This window comes from Suricata suricatta, chromosome 16 (assembly GCF_006229205.1).
Source record: "Suricata suricatta isolate VVHF042 chromosome 16, meerkat_22Aug2017_6uvM2_HiC, whole genome shotgun sequence".
NCBI classification, from domain to species: Eukaryota; Metazoa; Chordata; class Mammalia; order Carnivora; family Herpestidae; genus Suricata; species Suricata suricatta.
In genome coordinates this window covers 57371460-57387641 of record NC_043715.1, presented here as the reverse complement: position 1 = coordinate 57387641, position 16182 = coordinate 57371460, and the positions used below count along the sequence as shown (strand labels likewise).

The window sequence follows — 16182 nt, the reverse complement described above, 5'->3', positions numbered from 1 at the left end:
GGGAAGAGGGAAAGAGAGTTGGGGAGAGAGAGGGACGCAAAACTTGAGACTACTGAATGTTGAAAATGAACTGAGGGTTGAAGGGGGAGGGGGAAGGGGGAAAAGAGGTGGTGGTGATGGAGGAGGGCACTTGTGGGGAAGAGCACTGGGTGTTGTATGGAAACCAATTTGAAAATAAACTATTTAAAAAATAAATAAATAAATACTAAGGTAAACATTAAAAAAAATATGCCTGGTTGACTCAGTCAGAAAAGCATATGACTCTTAATCTTGGGGTCCCCCACACTGCATGTAGAGATTACTTAAAAATAAATAAACAAAAAAATTTTTTAAATACTACTTTTGCAATAAACTTATTTCATAGGTATATGATCGTTTCTAGAAGTTTCCTGTGATGCTTGCTATTTACTACTATATGTGATTTTTGGAATAAAACTGTCAGTGTAAAAAATAATCCTAGTTATCAGGACTGGAATTGAGTGAATGTAGGTATCTTTACAATATTGAAACTTCCATCTAGAAACATGTATGGATCTCCATTTATTCAGAAACTCTGGTCTCCTTCAGCAGAGATTAATGCTTTCCTTTCTGGGGGCACCTGGGTGACTCTGTTGGTTAAGCAGAGCCTAGAGCCTGCTTCAAGTTCTGTGTCTCCTCTCTCTCTGTCCCTCCCCCACTCATATATTTTTTCTCTCAAAAATAAATAAACGTTAGAAATTTTTTTTACAAAAATAAATAAAATAACAAAATACTTCCTTTCTATAAGGAACCATAAGTAAATTAATCTATCATTTTATTTTCTGGGAGAGTTGATACCAGAATTGAACTAGCCTCATGAAAGAAGCATTACAAATACTTTAAAGTATTGCATTTTAAGTATTTTTTTCTATACTCTACAAGAGTTTAATTAGTGATTCCTTGAAAGTTTAGAATTACTCTGTGAACCCAGGTGTCTTAAAATAGGGCTAGATAATTCAAGGTCTCTATTGCTTCAGTTTTAAATATTAAGGAATTTTTATTTTTTGCCTCGATTAAATATAGTCATACATTCTTACCACTACATTCTAATTCTTTTGTTGCAGTATTAGCCAGAGCTCTAGATACTTCCGAAAACATATTCTATGCATCAGGTCACACTGAGTTGCTGCAGCAACAAAGGAAATAGGCTCGAAGGCACAAGAAAGCCACTATGTTATTGTTATGATATCAAACTTTAAAAAGACTACACATGCTAATCCTAATTATCCACCTTAACACATAGTTTCAGTTCCAAAATTATCATAATCTCTTGGTACCAATATACTGCTTTCCAGAGCTCACTGTTTAAAAATAATTTTAGGCAGACTCTAAATGATACTGACTTAACATTTACCAAGTACGACTTGGTCTAGATCAGGCACTATGCTAAGCACGTTTCACACATCAAATAGTTTACATTTTCATAACCAGGGTTTTAAGAGGTGATTCATTTAATTATATTTACATTTTTAAAAGACCACAGGGCCACCTGGGTGACTCAGTCGGTTAAGCGTCCAACTTCGGCTCAGGGCATGATCTCACGGTTAGTGGGTTTGAGCCTCGCCTCTGGCCCTGTGCTGACAGCTCAGAGCCTGGAGCCGCTATGGATTCTGTGTCTCCCTCGCTCACTCTCTCTGCTCTTCCCCAGCTTGCTCGCTCGCTCTCTCTCAAAATTAAATAAATATTTAAAAAAAAAAGACCACCATGGCAGTACTATGAAGAATGAACTCGAAGGGAATAAAACAGAATGGAAGACCAGTTTTTATACTGGAATAGTCCACGTGAAATGGCTGTGTTTGGGAGTAGGGCACTGAGAATGGAAAGTGGCTGAATTCCAGAAACACCTAGCAGATAAATCCACGGGGCTTGGTGAGATCCGGAGTGAGGGTGAGCTGGGTGCCTGAGAACTTTCTCATGAAGAGTAAGATGCGCACTTTGTCTGAAGACCTTCCCACACTCCTTACATTCGTAAGACCTCTCTCCGGTATGAATTCTTCTGTGTAGATTAAGGCGTCCGATCTGGCTGAAGCTTTTCCCACATTCCTGACATTCATACGGTTTCTCTCCAGAATGAATTCTCTGATGAACAGTAAGGGACTGGCGATGGCTAAAGGCTTTACCACATACACTACATTCATAAGGTTTCTCCCCAGTATGACATCTTTGATGACAAAGAAGGGAGGACTTTGTTCTAAATGCCTTCTCACATTCAACACATCCATAGGGCCTTTGACCGGTATGGAGTCTCCGATGCTGAGAACGGGATGAGCTGTCACTGAAAGCCTTCCCACATTCACTACATTTACAGGGTTTCTCTCCGGTGTGAACTCTCTGGTGTTGAATACGGCGAGTAGTCTGCCTGAAGGCTTTTCCACATTCAGTACACTCGTAAGGTTTCTCTCCTGTGTGAATTTGGTGATGCTGGGCAAGGTGGGCCCTCTGTCTGAAAGCCTTCCCACATTCCTGACATTCATACGGTTTCTCTCCAGTATGAATTCTCAGATGAGTAGCCAGCTGCAAACTGATGCTGAAGGCTTTTCCACATTCAGTACATTCATAGGGTTCTTCACCAGTATGAATCCTCAAGTGACTGGCGAGGTGTATACTCTGTCTGAAAGCTTTCCCACATTCCTGGCATTCATACGGTTTCTCTCCAGAATGCACTCTTTGGTGCTGTGTGCGTGAAGCATGGTGGCTGAAGGCTTTCCCACAGACAACGCACTCATGAGGTTTCTCTCCTGTGTGAATTCTCTGATGGACTGTAAGGGAGGAGCCGTAACTGAAGGTTTTCCCACACACTTGACATTCATAGGGTTTCTCTCCAGTATGAATTCTCCTAGGCTGAATAAGGCCTATGTGATCACGGAACGCCTTCCCACAATCGATGCAATCAAAGGGTTTCTCACCAGTGTGGTAATACCTCCAGTGACGAATAAGGGACGTGTTCTGCCGGAAGGCCTTCTCACATTCAGTGCATTCATAGGGTCTTTTGCCAGTGTGACACCTCTGATGCCGGGCAAAGGATGAGCTGTCACTGAAGGTTTTCCCACATTCCTTACATCCATAGGGCTTCTCCCCAGTATGAATTCTCTGGTGCTGCGCAAGGTGTGCAGGTTGGCTGAAGGCTTTTCTACACTCCATACATTTATATGGTTTTTCTCCAGTAGGAATTCTTTGATGTTGAATAAGGTGACGTTTCAGCTGAAGGCTTTCCTACATTCTTTACATTCAAAGAGTTTCTCTGCAGTATGTGTTCTGTGATGTTGAACAAGGTGCTGGCTCTGGTTGAAAGCTTTCCCACAGTCTTTACATTCATATGGTTTTTCTCCAGTATGAGTTCTCTGCTGAACAGTAAGACAGGAGCTGTGGGTAAAGGTTTTCTCACATCCATTACATTTAAATAGTTTCTTTCCTGCATACGCTGTCTTGTGTTTTATGACCATAGAACTTTGGGAGAAGCTTTTTTTATCTGACCTGTGGTTATAAACATTTTCCTCTACAGGGTCCAGATGGACAAATTTGTCAGATTTGTGACAGTTGTGATCTATTTCCTCAGTGAGGATATTGTCATGACTGATTACTTCTTGCCTGATAAATGCCTCTTGACTTACCATGTGCCTCTCAAAGAGATGTTCACATTTCCAGTTTTCTCTGAAAGTAGTACCTTCAAGTCCACAGCCTGTAAGTCTCTCCATTACCACATCATCATATACAAAGTGCTTCAGAGATCATTGGTGTGTCTCGAATTTAGATTCCAAATCTGGAAGATACCAGAACAGCAAATGTTTCCTTATTCATGGGATACAACAAAGGAAACGTAATGTGGACAAGGTGATTCCAAAACAGTGAATCCCACAAAACTGGTTATGCACATGACCAGGAACTGAAAAGTATGCAACCAGATTTCAGAGCAGAGCTCAGGGAAACACAGAAAAGGTGATTAAGAAAATTAAATGAAGGTAATGGGGTTCTGGAGAAGTAGGCTACAACGATAACATTTCATCCTGCATTACCATGACTTACTATAAATTAAACACCAGTCCCCTATTCTTTCCCACTTCTAATTAACTCACATATACATCAAGGTAAATTTTCTTTAAATAGCAGTATCATCACATTAACTACTGATCAGAAATCTCTAAAGATTCCTAGAGACCACAAATATCTCATGCTTCCTGACCTCCCTTGGGGTTTAGGAAAATTCCTAATCTTTTCATAAGCAGGTAATAGTGTTTGTATGTCCCACTGCTACATGTTTCAAAAGTGAACTCTGCATTTCTCAGAGCCCTGAACTTCTGACTCCGTATTAAGGCATCTTTCCATTCTACTCATCCTCACTTCTCAGACCACATCTTAATGGGGGATGAAGAGTTGGATGCTTAAGCAGCTGGGCCACCCAGGTGTCCCGGCATTAAGTCTTTTTGAATAAACTAGCTTCATAATGATATGTAGGTGGGTATTATTATTATTTAATGTTCATTCATTTTTGAGAGAGACAAAGCATGAGCAGGGGAGCGGCAGAGAGAGAGGGAGACACAGAAGCCAAAACAGGCTCCAGGCTCTGAGCTGTCAGCACAGGGATCGATGCTGGGCTCAAACTCACAAACCATGAGATCATGACCTGAGCCGAAGTCGAATGCTTAACCGACTCTGCCACCCAGGCGCCCCTGGGTTTACTATTATTAATTCCTTTTATTGCCACCGAAAGTAAGTGTCTTGTCTTGCAGTCTAGCATATCAGCTTCAGGGAAGAATAAATATGCCTTAAATACTGCTACTAAGCCACTTAACATATATCAAAGAAACTCAGGCATATACAAGTTCTCAATAAACATACGAAGAAGAAATGTGTATGGAAGAGATGATGATACTAAGAGAAAACTTCAGGGAAAAGGCTGGCATCAAGGAAGGGCAAAAGAGAACGTGCTTTCCTTTCCTAAGTTATCCACAGCAAGTGACAGACTGATCCGGTGCTCCCTAAAACAGTTTTCCTGTGTCAAGCATTAGTGACACAAACATAATAAAGACAAGTTGTTCTTCAGCAGTATAGAAAAAGATTAAAAAGGCAAGACCAGGGGCGCCTGGGTGGCTCAGTCAGTTCAGCATCTGACTTCAGCTCAGGTCATGGTCTTGTGGTCCGTTGAGTTCTAGCTCAGCGTCAGGCTCTGTGCTGACAGCTCAGAGCCTGGAGCCTGCTTCCCATTCTGTGTCTCCCTCTGTCTCTGCCCTTACCATGCTCGTGCTCTGTCCCTCTCTGTCTCTCAATCATAAATAAAAATGTTAAAAACTTTTTTGAAAAGTGTAACGATCAAATGCTGTTAAAGAAACGAAGGGAGAATATCATAAAGGTGTAACTAGCGTGTATGATCTGAAAATCCCTTTTGTTCGTGAACTTTCCGTTCAGCGGGGCAGGCAGGAAACAAGCATATAAACCACAAACAGGTTCATTACAGGCTCTCCCGAGTGAGACAATGCCTGGGAAAAAGTGACCGGGCTGGACAGAGTACAGGACCCCTCCTGAGAGGACTGTCGAGCTCTGGTCTGACAGTCACGCACAGACACAGAGCCAAGAGAGAAGCACTCTAGGCAGAGAAAACAGGAAACCCAAAGGCCTGAATCAGGAAAGAGCATGGGGAGGTCAGAAAAGGCGACCGACGGGTAAGGCCAGTGCTTCTCGACTGCGTCGTCAGGCACTTCCTGACCTGCGTAAGACGCACAGCGGCTGGGGGATGACACTGCCTGTGGCCCGGAAGCAAGCAAACCTGGAACCCAGACTGTCTCTGGCCTCCCCTGGTCTCTCAAGGCTCAGCGACTCGGTACGCTGGCACACCTCTAATGCACTCGAAGCACGTGGGCACCTCACGTCGTTTAGAAAGCTCTGTGCCCAAGTGCAGTGAAAAAGCTAAGAAGTGCGAGAGGGTCGGGCGAGAGCCGTAGGTGGAGCTGGTCACACAGGGGCCGGTAGGGGCTGGTCTTTCCCGTCTGCGACAAGAAGGCAAAGACAGACTGACAGCAGCAGCGAACGTCATGATTTGTAAGCAGCACCTAATTTGGGAGTTAAGGTTTAAGAAACAGAGAAACTGTAGAAGTCACTCAGCAGAAGGAAGGATGGGAAGAGCGGGGTACAGACTTCTGCACAATGCGCTGGTGTGTCACAGAGAGGACACTTTCAGGTGGCAGAGAGGGGCTTGGGGGGCGCAGGCCACATGGCAAAGTTTCCGTTTTCTCCTCACGCTTGGAAGGCTTGAGAAGAACTTCTGAGAAGCAGAAGAAAGGGAAAAGTATCACCTTGGAAAAGAGCTGAGCCATTACCCAGAAAGGATTCCCCTGCCGGGTTCTGTCCCACTCACCTGGGCTTCCTGTCATCTCATTCTTCATCTCCCAAGGCGCTCTCCCTTGCTCCAAGGAGGCGATCACATATGGCTTAGGGAGGCAAAGCCCTGCATACGAAAAGAAAAAAAAAGAAGACATGAAAATTGGCCAGAGTTTGGGTATTTCAGAGCTCTAAGCCAGTTTCTGCATACTGCTGCAGGGACACAGAACAAACGACCAGATGAAGGGGTAAAACACATTTTAGAGCCAGATTACATAAAGCTTCTGGCATAGTCTGGTGGGACTGCCAAGACTCAACTCTATAAAAAGTTAAACAATTTTCTAAGGGGCCAGGGGCAGAAATGCTACCCAGTATTTTCACGGGATCATCAGATCAGTAAGTGACATACTGTAAAGAGCCTCTGGAGACAGAGTTTGCAGTTTGAGTCAAGTTAACTGGCTGCTTTTAAAAAACAACACAAGGGGCGCCTGAGTCGCTCAGTCGGTTGAGCATCTGACTTTGGCTCAGGTCATGATCTCACAGTTTGTGAGTTCAAGCCCCATGTCAGGCTCAGATCCTAGAGCCCGCTTCGGATTCTGTGTCTCCTTCTCTTTCGGCCCCTTCCCCACTTGTGCTCTGTCTCTCAAAAAGAAATAAATGCAAAAAAATAAAAACTTTAAAAAAACCCCACAAAACTCTTCAGAAGAATATAACAGAATCTACTGCCTCTGTGACGTACTACTTATAGTGTCCATGATAAAATCCATAATTACTAGACATAAGTAAAAAGAGAAAATAGCAAATCACACTCAGGAAGGTAAGCAGTTAATGAAGACCTGAGCAGTAATAACAGATGCTAGAATTAGTAGCCCAGGATTTAAAAACCACCCTTTCATCTATACCCAAAAATATAAAGGAAAATATGCTCAGAATTTCTCAGCAGAGAAACAGAAATTGTAAAAAAGGAACTAAGTGGAAAGTTTGGAATTGAAAAAAATACAGTATCTGAAATTTAAAAATTTATATTAAAACTTAAGACATTGAAGAGGATACACAAAGAGTCAAGAAACTTGAAGTAAAGTCAATAGAAATCATCTAATCTAGTCTGACACGCAAACAAGAAAAGACGTTAAATAATGGACAGGCCGTCAGTTACCTCGGGCATAATGTAAAAGGTTCTACATATTTGTAACTGAAATACCAGAGGAGAACAGAAAAAATTATTTGAAGAAAGCAAGCCAACAATTACTCAAATTTAATAAAGACACACATTTAGTTTCAAGAAACTCAGTGAACTACAAGCAGGATAAAGGGGCCTTTTAGAGAACAGAAAGCTCGTCTAGACAACAAGGCGGCCCTAGAGCTGGGAAGGAGCCAGTAAGTTTCCATAAGAATATCTGAAGCCACTTCCATAGTTTGTGTCTCACCGGTTTGACTTATTCCAAGTTTATAAAAACAGAGTTTTTAAAAATCCATATTCTAAATTTGTAATAATTAGCTATGTCCTTGGGTGAGCCTCGTACGTCAAGTGGGAATGACAACAGAACTGTAGGACAGAGGAGATGAGGCAGCACAGGGGACCAGGGAAAAGCCACGTCGTGTCCCGTGTTCCCAATGTCTAAAGGCCACACTCATGGATTCTCTGACACACATCACATTCACTGACTTAACCTGAAATTTTCATCAATCCCTGATGTCCTCTTTGTTTCCCAGATTTCAATCTACCCACACACAATAAAAAAAAAGTTTTAATAGTAAACACAAAAGTAAAGAGTCCCTAAAGTAATTCTAAATGATGAAGAAGAGAAAAGACTCTTACCCAGTGATACCAGGTTCTGATAGTTCTCCAACATCATATTCTTGTATAAATTCCTCTGAGCAGAGTTCAGCCACTCCCACTCCTCCTGGGAAAAGTCTATTGCCACATCCTTGAATGTCACCAAATCCTGAAATGACACAAATACATTTTTTATGTTTATTTATTCTGAAAGAAGGGGGCAGAGAGACGGAGAGAGAAATAGAGAGAACCCTAAGCAGGCTCTGTACCATTGGGGCAGGCTTGATCTCATGAACCACGAGATCATGACCTGAGCTGAAATCAAGAGTTGGATGTTTAACCAACTGCACACCCAGACGCCAGATACAAATAAGTAAATACGAATACAAATAAATTCTATATTAACCAATGCTCATTTTCATGCATAACTCCAGGTTGAAGTTTTAAATTGTTTCTACTTTATGTGAGAAACAGCCCTTGGGGGAGAAAGAAAAATTAAACCATTATAATAGGAAACTCCAACCTACAAAGGCAGTTACTGAAGTGACAAACTGAACTCTATGAAAGGACGCTGGCCCATTTCTCCGCACGCGGAAATACGGAGAGGCGGCCACAGGCAGTAAATAAGAGCCTCAAGGAACGACCTACATCTGTGGCTGAAACTTTAAAAACAACAAAAAAGAATACCTAAGTTGACATTTTACAAATGGTTCGTGATGGGATCCTAATGTTACAGAAGGGAAGGGGCACTGAACTGAGAGGCCTGATTTTATTTTTTTCTTATGCGATAAAAATAATGAACATAATCAGAACGCAATGTTCCTGTGCCACGCCATTCAGACTCAGCATGACACGCCGCACCACAGTAGGCTGCGTCGTAACAGGTCACCCAACATAAGACTACAACACACCTAGTGTGTGCACTGAGTCTGAGCACAGTAAGCCTATCGACTTAACCACTATCAAAACGAAACCAGATAAACATAATTTTTCGTTTCTTAAAGAATAAAATGTGTTAAGAGAAAAATTAACATCCAGTTACAGTCACCAACAGGTCATAAGGAATCTTTAAAAATATTATGGGCATTTTTCATCTCAACTTTGTTTATTTCCATTGAAAACAAAATCTTCACATTCAGTGCCTGATTTGCAAAGTTACCAAACACACTGGTAACTGACTATCCAAAGAAAGAGCTATGCGCAGAACACCTTAATTTACTTTCTGACAGTAAACACTTAAACAAAGGCTCACTACAGAGATATTCAATGTATGGGATTTCAGAAGATATACACACCTTCGAGAAAATGTTTTTTTTAAATGTTTTATTTATTTATTATTTTTTTAATGTTTTATTTATTTTTGATACAGAGAGAGACAGAGCATAGAGGGGGAGGGGCAGAGAGAGAAGGAGACACAGAACTGAAAGCAGGCTCCAGGCTCTGAGCTAGCTGCCAGCACAGAGCCTGACGCGGGGCTCGAACCCACGACCGTGAGATCTGACCTGACCCGAAGTCGGAGGCTTAACCGACTGAGCCACCCAGGCGCCCCAGAGAAAATGTTTTAATATATTGTTGACATAAAGGTATTAACATGTTTTTGTTGTTATTTTGTTTTCAAGTAATCTATAGACCCAATCTGGGACTCGAATTCATGACCCCAAGATCAAGAGTCACATGCTCTTCCAACTGAGCCAGCCAGGCGCTCCAGTATTAACAATGCGTTTAGAGATTCACTGTGAGCAGCTGGTTTTCCTGAACTCTGGTTTGCACCTTCCGGTTAGCTGAGGCTGCCATTTTGGCTGATGCCTCTCATTTCATACGCTCTTACAGAAATCAAGTTCATTCACATGAATTTATCGTCGCTAGCAGAAAGTCGTCACATTCTTTCCAATATTTGGTACAATTTGGTCACCGGTAAGGAAACAGGTGTTTTGGCTATTCCCCCAGAAAAATATATTGAATTCCTTGTGATCCTGGTACTCACAGTTAGTTATTTTCCCAATGTTTATATGGATATCTTTACGTATATATTTTTTTTTTACTAATAATCCTATATTCAATGAAATTCTAATTTACAGCATTTGAAGAGCCTATAATTCTTTCTTTTTTAAGAAGAGAAACATTTATGCAAGGTATCCAATAACACACAGGATTCCCCGAAGGACCAAAGGATGAGGTCTACAGGCTAGAGAGCAGGAGAAAAGCCCCGTTCTTCAGTGTCTCCCGCAGCCAAGCACACAACATGGTAGGACTCGACCCGTAGGAACTTCAGCCAGAGCTGCCCAGGAGAACCTAATCCCCTCCCCTGCCAACCCCTGCCGACATCTGCCAACACGCTGGCTGTAAAATCCTGTTTGCCTGAACTTAACCGCTTCCTGTTCCACATATTACACTAGAAGCCTCTGCCGGGCAACAGAAGTCACGAACCCACTTTGCAAAGGAGTCTGGGGAATGCAGTTTTTAGCTTTCTGGTATACCCCAATATACAATAAATAAAAATTGGTCACATTCTAGGTCAACAAATTTGCAAATTTGAAACCCTCAAACTTTCGGGCTATTCTCTGGTCAGGATTCAGAGCACTACAAAACTACGAAAAGATGAATTTAAAACCTTATCTGTTTGAAAACCTACAAGTAACAACAGACAGTCATCAAATTAAGCGGGTAAAACAGGTGACAAACGTCAGAGAGGACGTGGAAGCCTGGGGGCCTCACACGCCGCTGCTGAGGATGTGGTGTCACGGCCACGTTGGAAAAGCGTAGCGATTTCTTAAGAATTCAAGTATGAATTCACCATATGACCCAGAAATAGCACTCCTAGATTAATCTGCCCAAGAAAAGTGAACACCTATGTCCAAATAAAGACTGGCACGTTTCCCTACTGAATGTCTACAAACTCCTTTATTTATGTCTAGCTCCGCTCTGGGAAGGAGGCTCCAGGGGGGAACCGACCGTTGTTTCTTGCTGCGCTGCCAGAATCCCAAAGACCGCCTGGAAAGGACAAAGGCAAAAACATATTTGCTAAATAAATAACTTTAACGTAACCGGCAGGGCTTCGAAAAATGCCTGATTCTGATATTTGCTAGAAAAATAAACTTGTAAGAACAGTTAAGAGGGGCGTCTGATGGCTCCGCCATTTAAGCGTGAGGCTCTTGCTTTCGGCTCAGGTAATGATCTCACGGTTTGTGAGATGCAGCCCTGCGCTGACAGCACGGAGCCTTCTTGGGATTCTCTCCCCCCGCCCTCAAAATAAATAAATAAACTTAAAAAAAAAAGTCAAGAGAATTCTGGAAAAGAGGAGTAAAGGGAAGAATATCAGCCCTTCCACATTATAAAATGGCAGAAATGCCCAAAGACAAGGCAAAGATCTCCCCAAACATGTTTTATACCTTAAATTACTTCCACAATCTCCAATATTAGGATAGCCAGTGAGGTTTATTCAGACTTCCCAAGCAGAAGCAGATCGATAAAACACTCAGAGCTGACAAATCAAGGACTTGGGACGGACATGTGAGGAGAAGCAACAACAATAAATGCTCATTAGACTGTCCACGGGTGACTCTCACTGCCAAGCGGAGGTTCTGGTAAACATCCACGCTTTTGGTTGAGGGGCCAGAGGAAGGCGGACGCCCCAGCACTGATGAGCCAGAAATAACCCAGCTTTTGGAAGGACTGAGGCCCTGCCCCCCAGCATTTCAGCTCCTGCCTAGACTGAGACTGGGTCGTGCCTAGCAGAGCTGTGCGCCCGAGGCCAAAGGACAGCAGCTCCACCGCGGGGACGCGGCTCCCTGGAGGACCCGCGTGCAAAGCACACAGGCTAACCTAGACACGCCGTGTCCAAGCCACTGTTCGGCACACAAAGAATACCCCGCAATGACAGGGTGTGCCACCGGGACACAGGAGTCACTGAAAAAGCTCCTAGTGGCCAAAGCTGGAACGATTTGAACAACAAAATACAGCAGTATTGGATTACGACCTATGGTACGAATAAATACGCACGAGTCCATGCTGATACAAATAAATGACTGCATAAATAAGTAGAGGAGAACAGACAGACCTCTGATGCAGAAGGATTCCAAATCAGTTACTTAGGTGCTCCGCTCTTGAGGGACAACATAACTTCCCACTTATTTTTTAATGTTTATTTATTTTTGAGAGAGAGAGGGAGACACAGAATCTGGAGCAGGCGTTAGGCTCTGAGCTGTCAGCACAGAGCTCAACATGGGGCTCGAACCCACAGACTGCAAGAACATGATGTGATCCTAGGTCAAGAGCCGGACATTTAACTGAGTGAGCCGCCCAGGCGCCCCCATAACTTTCCACTCCCAAGCTGTGGGTTGAGCACAGTGACTTCCTTCCGAAGGGTGCAGTATGGAAAAGTGGAACAAAAACAGAGTAACCTTACAGCGGGGCCACCTGACACATGCCACCTCCCCAGCCAATCCAGGGACAGTAATTAGTCACCTTGATGGCGTACGCCCTTGATATGTGATGAAAATGGAACGCGACCTCTGTGATCTTCCTCCAAAAAATGTATTACTGCGGTCTAGCCATGCAAAAAACAGCAGATATGAGGGACAGTCTACAAAATACATGCGTGCCCCTCAAAGCTGACAAGGTCAACAAAAAGAAGGCAAGGATGGGAAACGATCTCGGCATCAGGAGAGAAAACTACTAAATGTAACGTGGCCTCCTGGGTAGCATCCTGGAACAGGAAAAAAGACATCGAATAAAAAGAGGGGCACCTGGGTGGCTCAGTCAGTTAAGCATCCAGCTTTGGCATGGGTTATGATCTCATGGTTCGTGGGTTCAAGCCTCGCATCGGGCTCTTTGCTGACAGCTAGCTCAGAGCCTGGAGCCTGCTTCAGATTCTGTGTCTCCCTCTCTCTCTGACCCTCTCCTGCTCGCGCGCTCTCTCTCTCTCTCTCTCTCTCTCTCAAAAAAAAAAAAAGAAAAAAGAAAATTAAAAAAATAAATAAAGAGAAAATCTGAACAAAGCATAAAGTTTAGTTAATCATATTAATAATATATCAATATTGGTTCATTAACTGTAACAAATGTACCATGCTAATTAATGTAAGATGTTAATAATGGGAAGCTGACTGTGGTATTTGGATGCTCCCAGTACTGTCTTTGCAATCTTTCTGTTATAAAAAATAAAGTTTATTTTTTTAAATCTATTTTCAAAAAGTAAACACTATTGAGAAGAAGATGTCAAAGCTTCAAATTATCTCTAAAATGTATTAATATACAAAGTCTACCACTTAACCCAAAATAATGAAATGCATAAAACAAAAAATCAAGAGGAAAGAATCAAAAAACAGAAAGAGGGGCGCCTGGGTGGCTCAGTTGGTTAAGCGCCGGCTTCAGCTCAGGTCATGATCTCACATTTCGTGGGTTCAAGCCCTGCATCAGGCTCTGTGCTGACAGCTAGCTCAGAGCCTGGAGCCTGCTTCAGATTCTGTGTCTCTGTCTCTCTCTGACCCTCCCCTGCTCACACTGTCTCTCTCTGTCTCTCAAAAATAAATAAAAAGACATAAAAAAAATTAAAAAAAAAAAAAAGAAAACAGAAAGAAACTCACAGGAGATCCAGATGATGGAATTATCTGACAAGTATGCAAAAGAACGAATATTTCTAAGGGATTAATATAAAAGATGTTGAACTTCGGCAGAAAATGGGAAATTACATTAAATAATTAAATAGACATTCTAAAACTAAAATGAATCTAATGGAAGCTTAGATCAAAGGTGAATTAACAACAGATTGAAGAGTTGAAGAGAATTAGAGTATAAGTAAAATATATAACAAAGTAAAAGATCTAGTCTTTTAAAAAATTTTTTAATGTTTATTTTTCTATTAAAAAGTTTTTGAGAGAGAGAGACAGAGTGCAAGGCAGGGAGGGGCGTTGAGAGAAGGAGACACAGAATCGGAAGCAGCTCCAGGCTCTGAGCTGTCAGCACAGAGCCCAACGTGGGGCTCGAACACACAAACTATGAGATCATGACCTGAGTCAAAGTCAAATGCTTTGCCAACGAGTGCACCCCAAAAAGATCTAGTCTTTATGTAATTACAAATTTAGAAGAAGAGAAAAAGAAGAATCTGAGCTAATGTTTGAAAAGATTATGGTTGAAAATCTTCCAAAATTGGTAAAAGACACCAAGCTACTCTGAACAGATTTAAAACTGAAACAGTAATAATTAACATTTGAAGGCCAACACAAAAGTAAAGTGTGAGCACGTGTGTTGGCGTTATTATTAAACTAAATCTTTATTGTCCCCAGTAGTACATTAATAGATAATAATATCTAAGACTAAAATACGTAATAGTGTTCTAAACATCTTACTCAGAAGTATAAAGCTTAATATCACAAAAACTAAGACATAAAGTGGATCCCCAACTTGTTCCTGTACGACAAATGAAGGGGGGAAATCTTAACGGTGTACTATTTGGTTTTTATGACCATGTACAATTTCAATAACATCATACAAACAAACGCTAAGAGTTCTGAATCTAAAAAATTGTTAGTTGCTTCACAAAGTGGTTCTAATGCTGAGAAAGACAGAGATACCCAAATCCATGTACTTCTTTTTTAAAATTTCATAAACAGTGGGGGGTAGGGTGGGGAAGGGCAACACTTCAAAATTAATTAAATGTGATTTTTAATATTAAATGTGTAACTAGGGGTCCCTGGGAGGCTCAGTCAGCTGAGCATCTTACTCTTGGTTTCGGCTCAAGTCATGATCTTGTGATTGTGAGTTCGAGCCCTTCTTTGGGCTTGGCATGGAGAGCAGAGGCTGCATGGGACTCTCTCTCTCCCTCTGTGTCTCTGCCCCTCCCCTGTTTATTCTCTCTCTCTCTCTCTCCCTCACTCAGTATAAATAAATACACTTTTTTAAATAAAGAAGAAAAAGAGGAGAGTATCACCATACTGTAGGGGTAGACATGGATTTCTAAAACAGGAGCCCCCAACACACAAGCTGTGAAGGGACATATCTTTGTGTGGACAGAATAAACTTGAATGAAGTATTTGTCTCTTAAGAACTAGAAGGCCAAAGGGAGGTTTGATTGAATTTTCTACTGGACATTTATCACCTTTTAAATGTTTTAAATTTACAAAAATTAATGAGAATAGGTTTTTGTTTTTAGGCAAACAAATAAAGAAAAACATTTAAGAATTTAAGGATAAAATTAGAAAATTAAACAAAATTCAGCCAGAAGGATGATTCCTCACGAATTCTAAAAACAGGAAAGGGCCAGCACATGGAATCCAACTCACTGGTACCGAACCCCATGTAATGCAACCCAAATCTTTCCCGGGGGTCAACACTGAATTAAAAATGAAGTGGGGGGGGGTGGCGCCTGGGAGGCTCAGTCACTTAAGCATCCGACTTCGGCTCAGGTCACGATCTCACAGTTTGTGAGTTCAAGCCCACATCGGGCAATCCGCTGACAGCTCAGAGCCTGGAGCTGCTTCAGATTCTGTGTCTCCCTCTCTCTCTGCCCCTCCCCCACTCGCACTGTCTCGCTCACTCTCAAAAATAAGTAAAACATTTTTTAAAAATTTAATAAAATAAAAATGAAGTGGGGAGGGGGCACCTGGGTGGCTCAGTTGGTTAAGTATCTGACTCTTGGATCTGGCTCAGGACACGATCTCAAGGTTTATGGGTTCGAGCACCACGCCAGGCTCTGTACCCAGAGTGCGGAGCCTGCTTGGGATTCGCTCGCTCTCTCTGCCCCTGCCTGCTCAAGCTCTCCCTCTCCCTCTCGAAATAAATAAACAAACATTAAAAAAAAAGATACTAAAAATGAAATCGGAAGAAGAGAGGGCTCCCAGGAGGCTCCAGGCCTCCTCATACGCAGTTTTACTTACCATCAGGCAGTCTGAGTTAGACGGTGCCCCTGGGAACAGCGGGAACCAGGCCCTTCAAGGCCGCTGTTTATCAGGGAATTTTCCAAAGAAAAGAGGCATTATTAAATCCGACAGAGGAAGCCTGCGTCCCTCGGATGGGAAGGGGAGTCACTAACCTGGGATGCGGCCTTCACTAGATCAACAGTCATTTCCGCCTTCCCTGCC

The 16182-nt window shown here is 42.4% G+C and overlaps 1 protein-coding gene across 1 annotated transcript; it reads right to left on the bottom strand.

Annotated features, from left to right (window-relative positions):
• Positions 1 to 1666: 1666 nt before the first annotated feature.
• Positions 1667 to 16176, bottom strand: LOC115280009 (zinc finger protein 471-like). The gene is given in 5 exon segments (XM_029924577.1): positions 1667 to 3218; positions 3221 to 3778; positions 6368 to 6457; positions 8150 to 8276; positions 16134 to 16176. Coding segments are annotated over 5 exon segments (2295 nt in total). The 5' UTR covers positions 16167 to 16176; the 3' UTR covers positions 1667 to 1731.
• Positions 16177 to 16182: the final 6 nt, after the last annotated feature.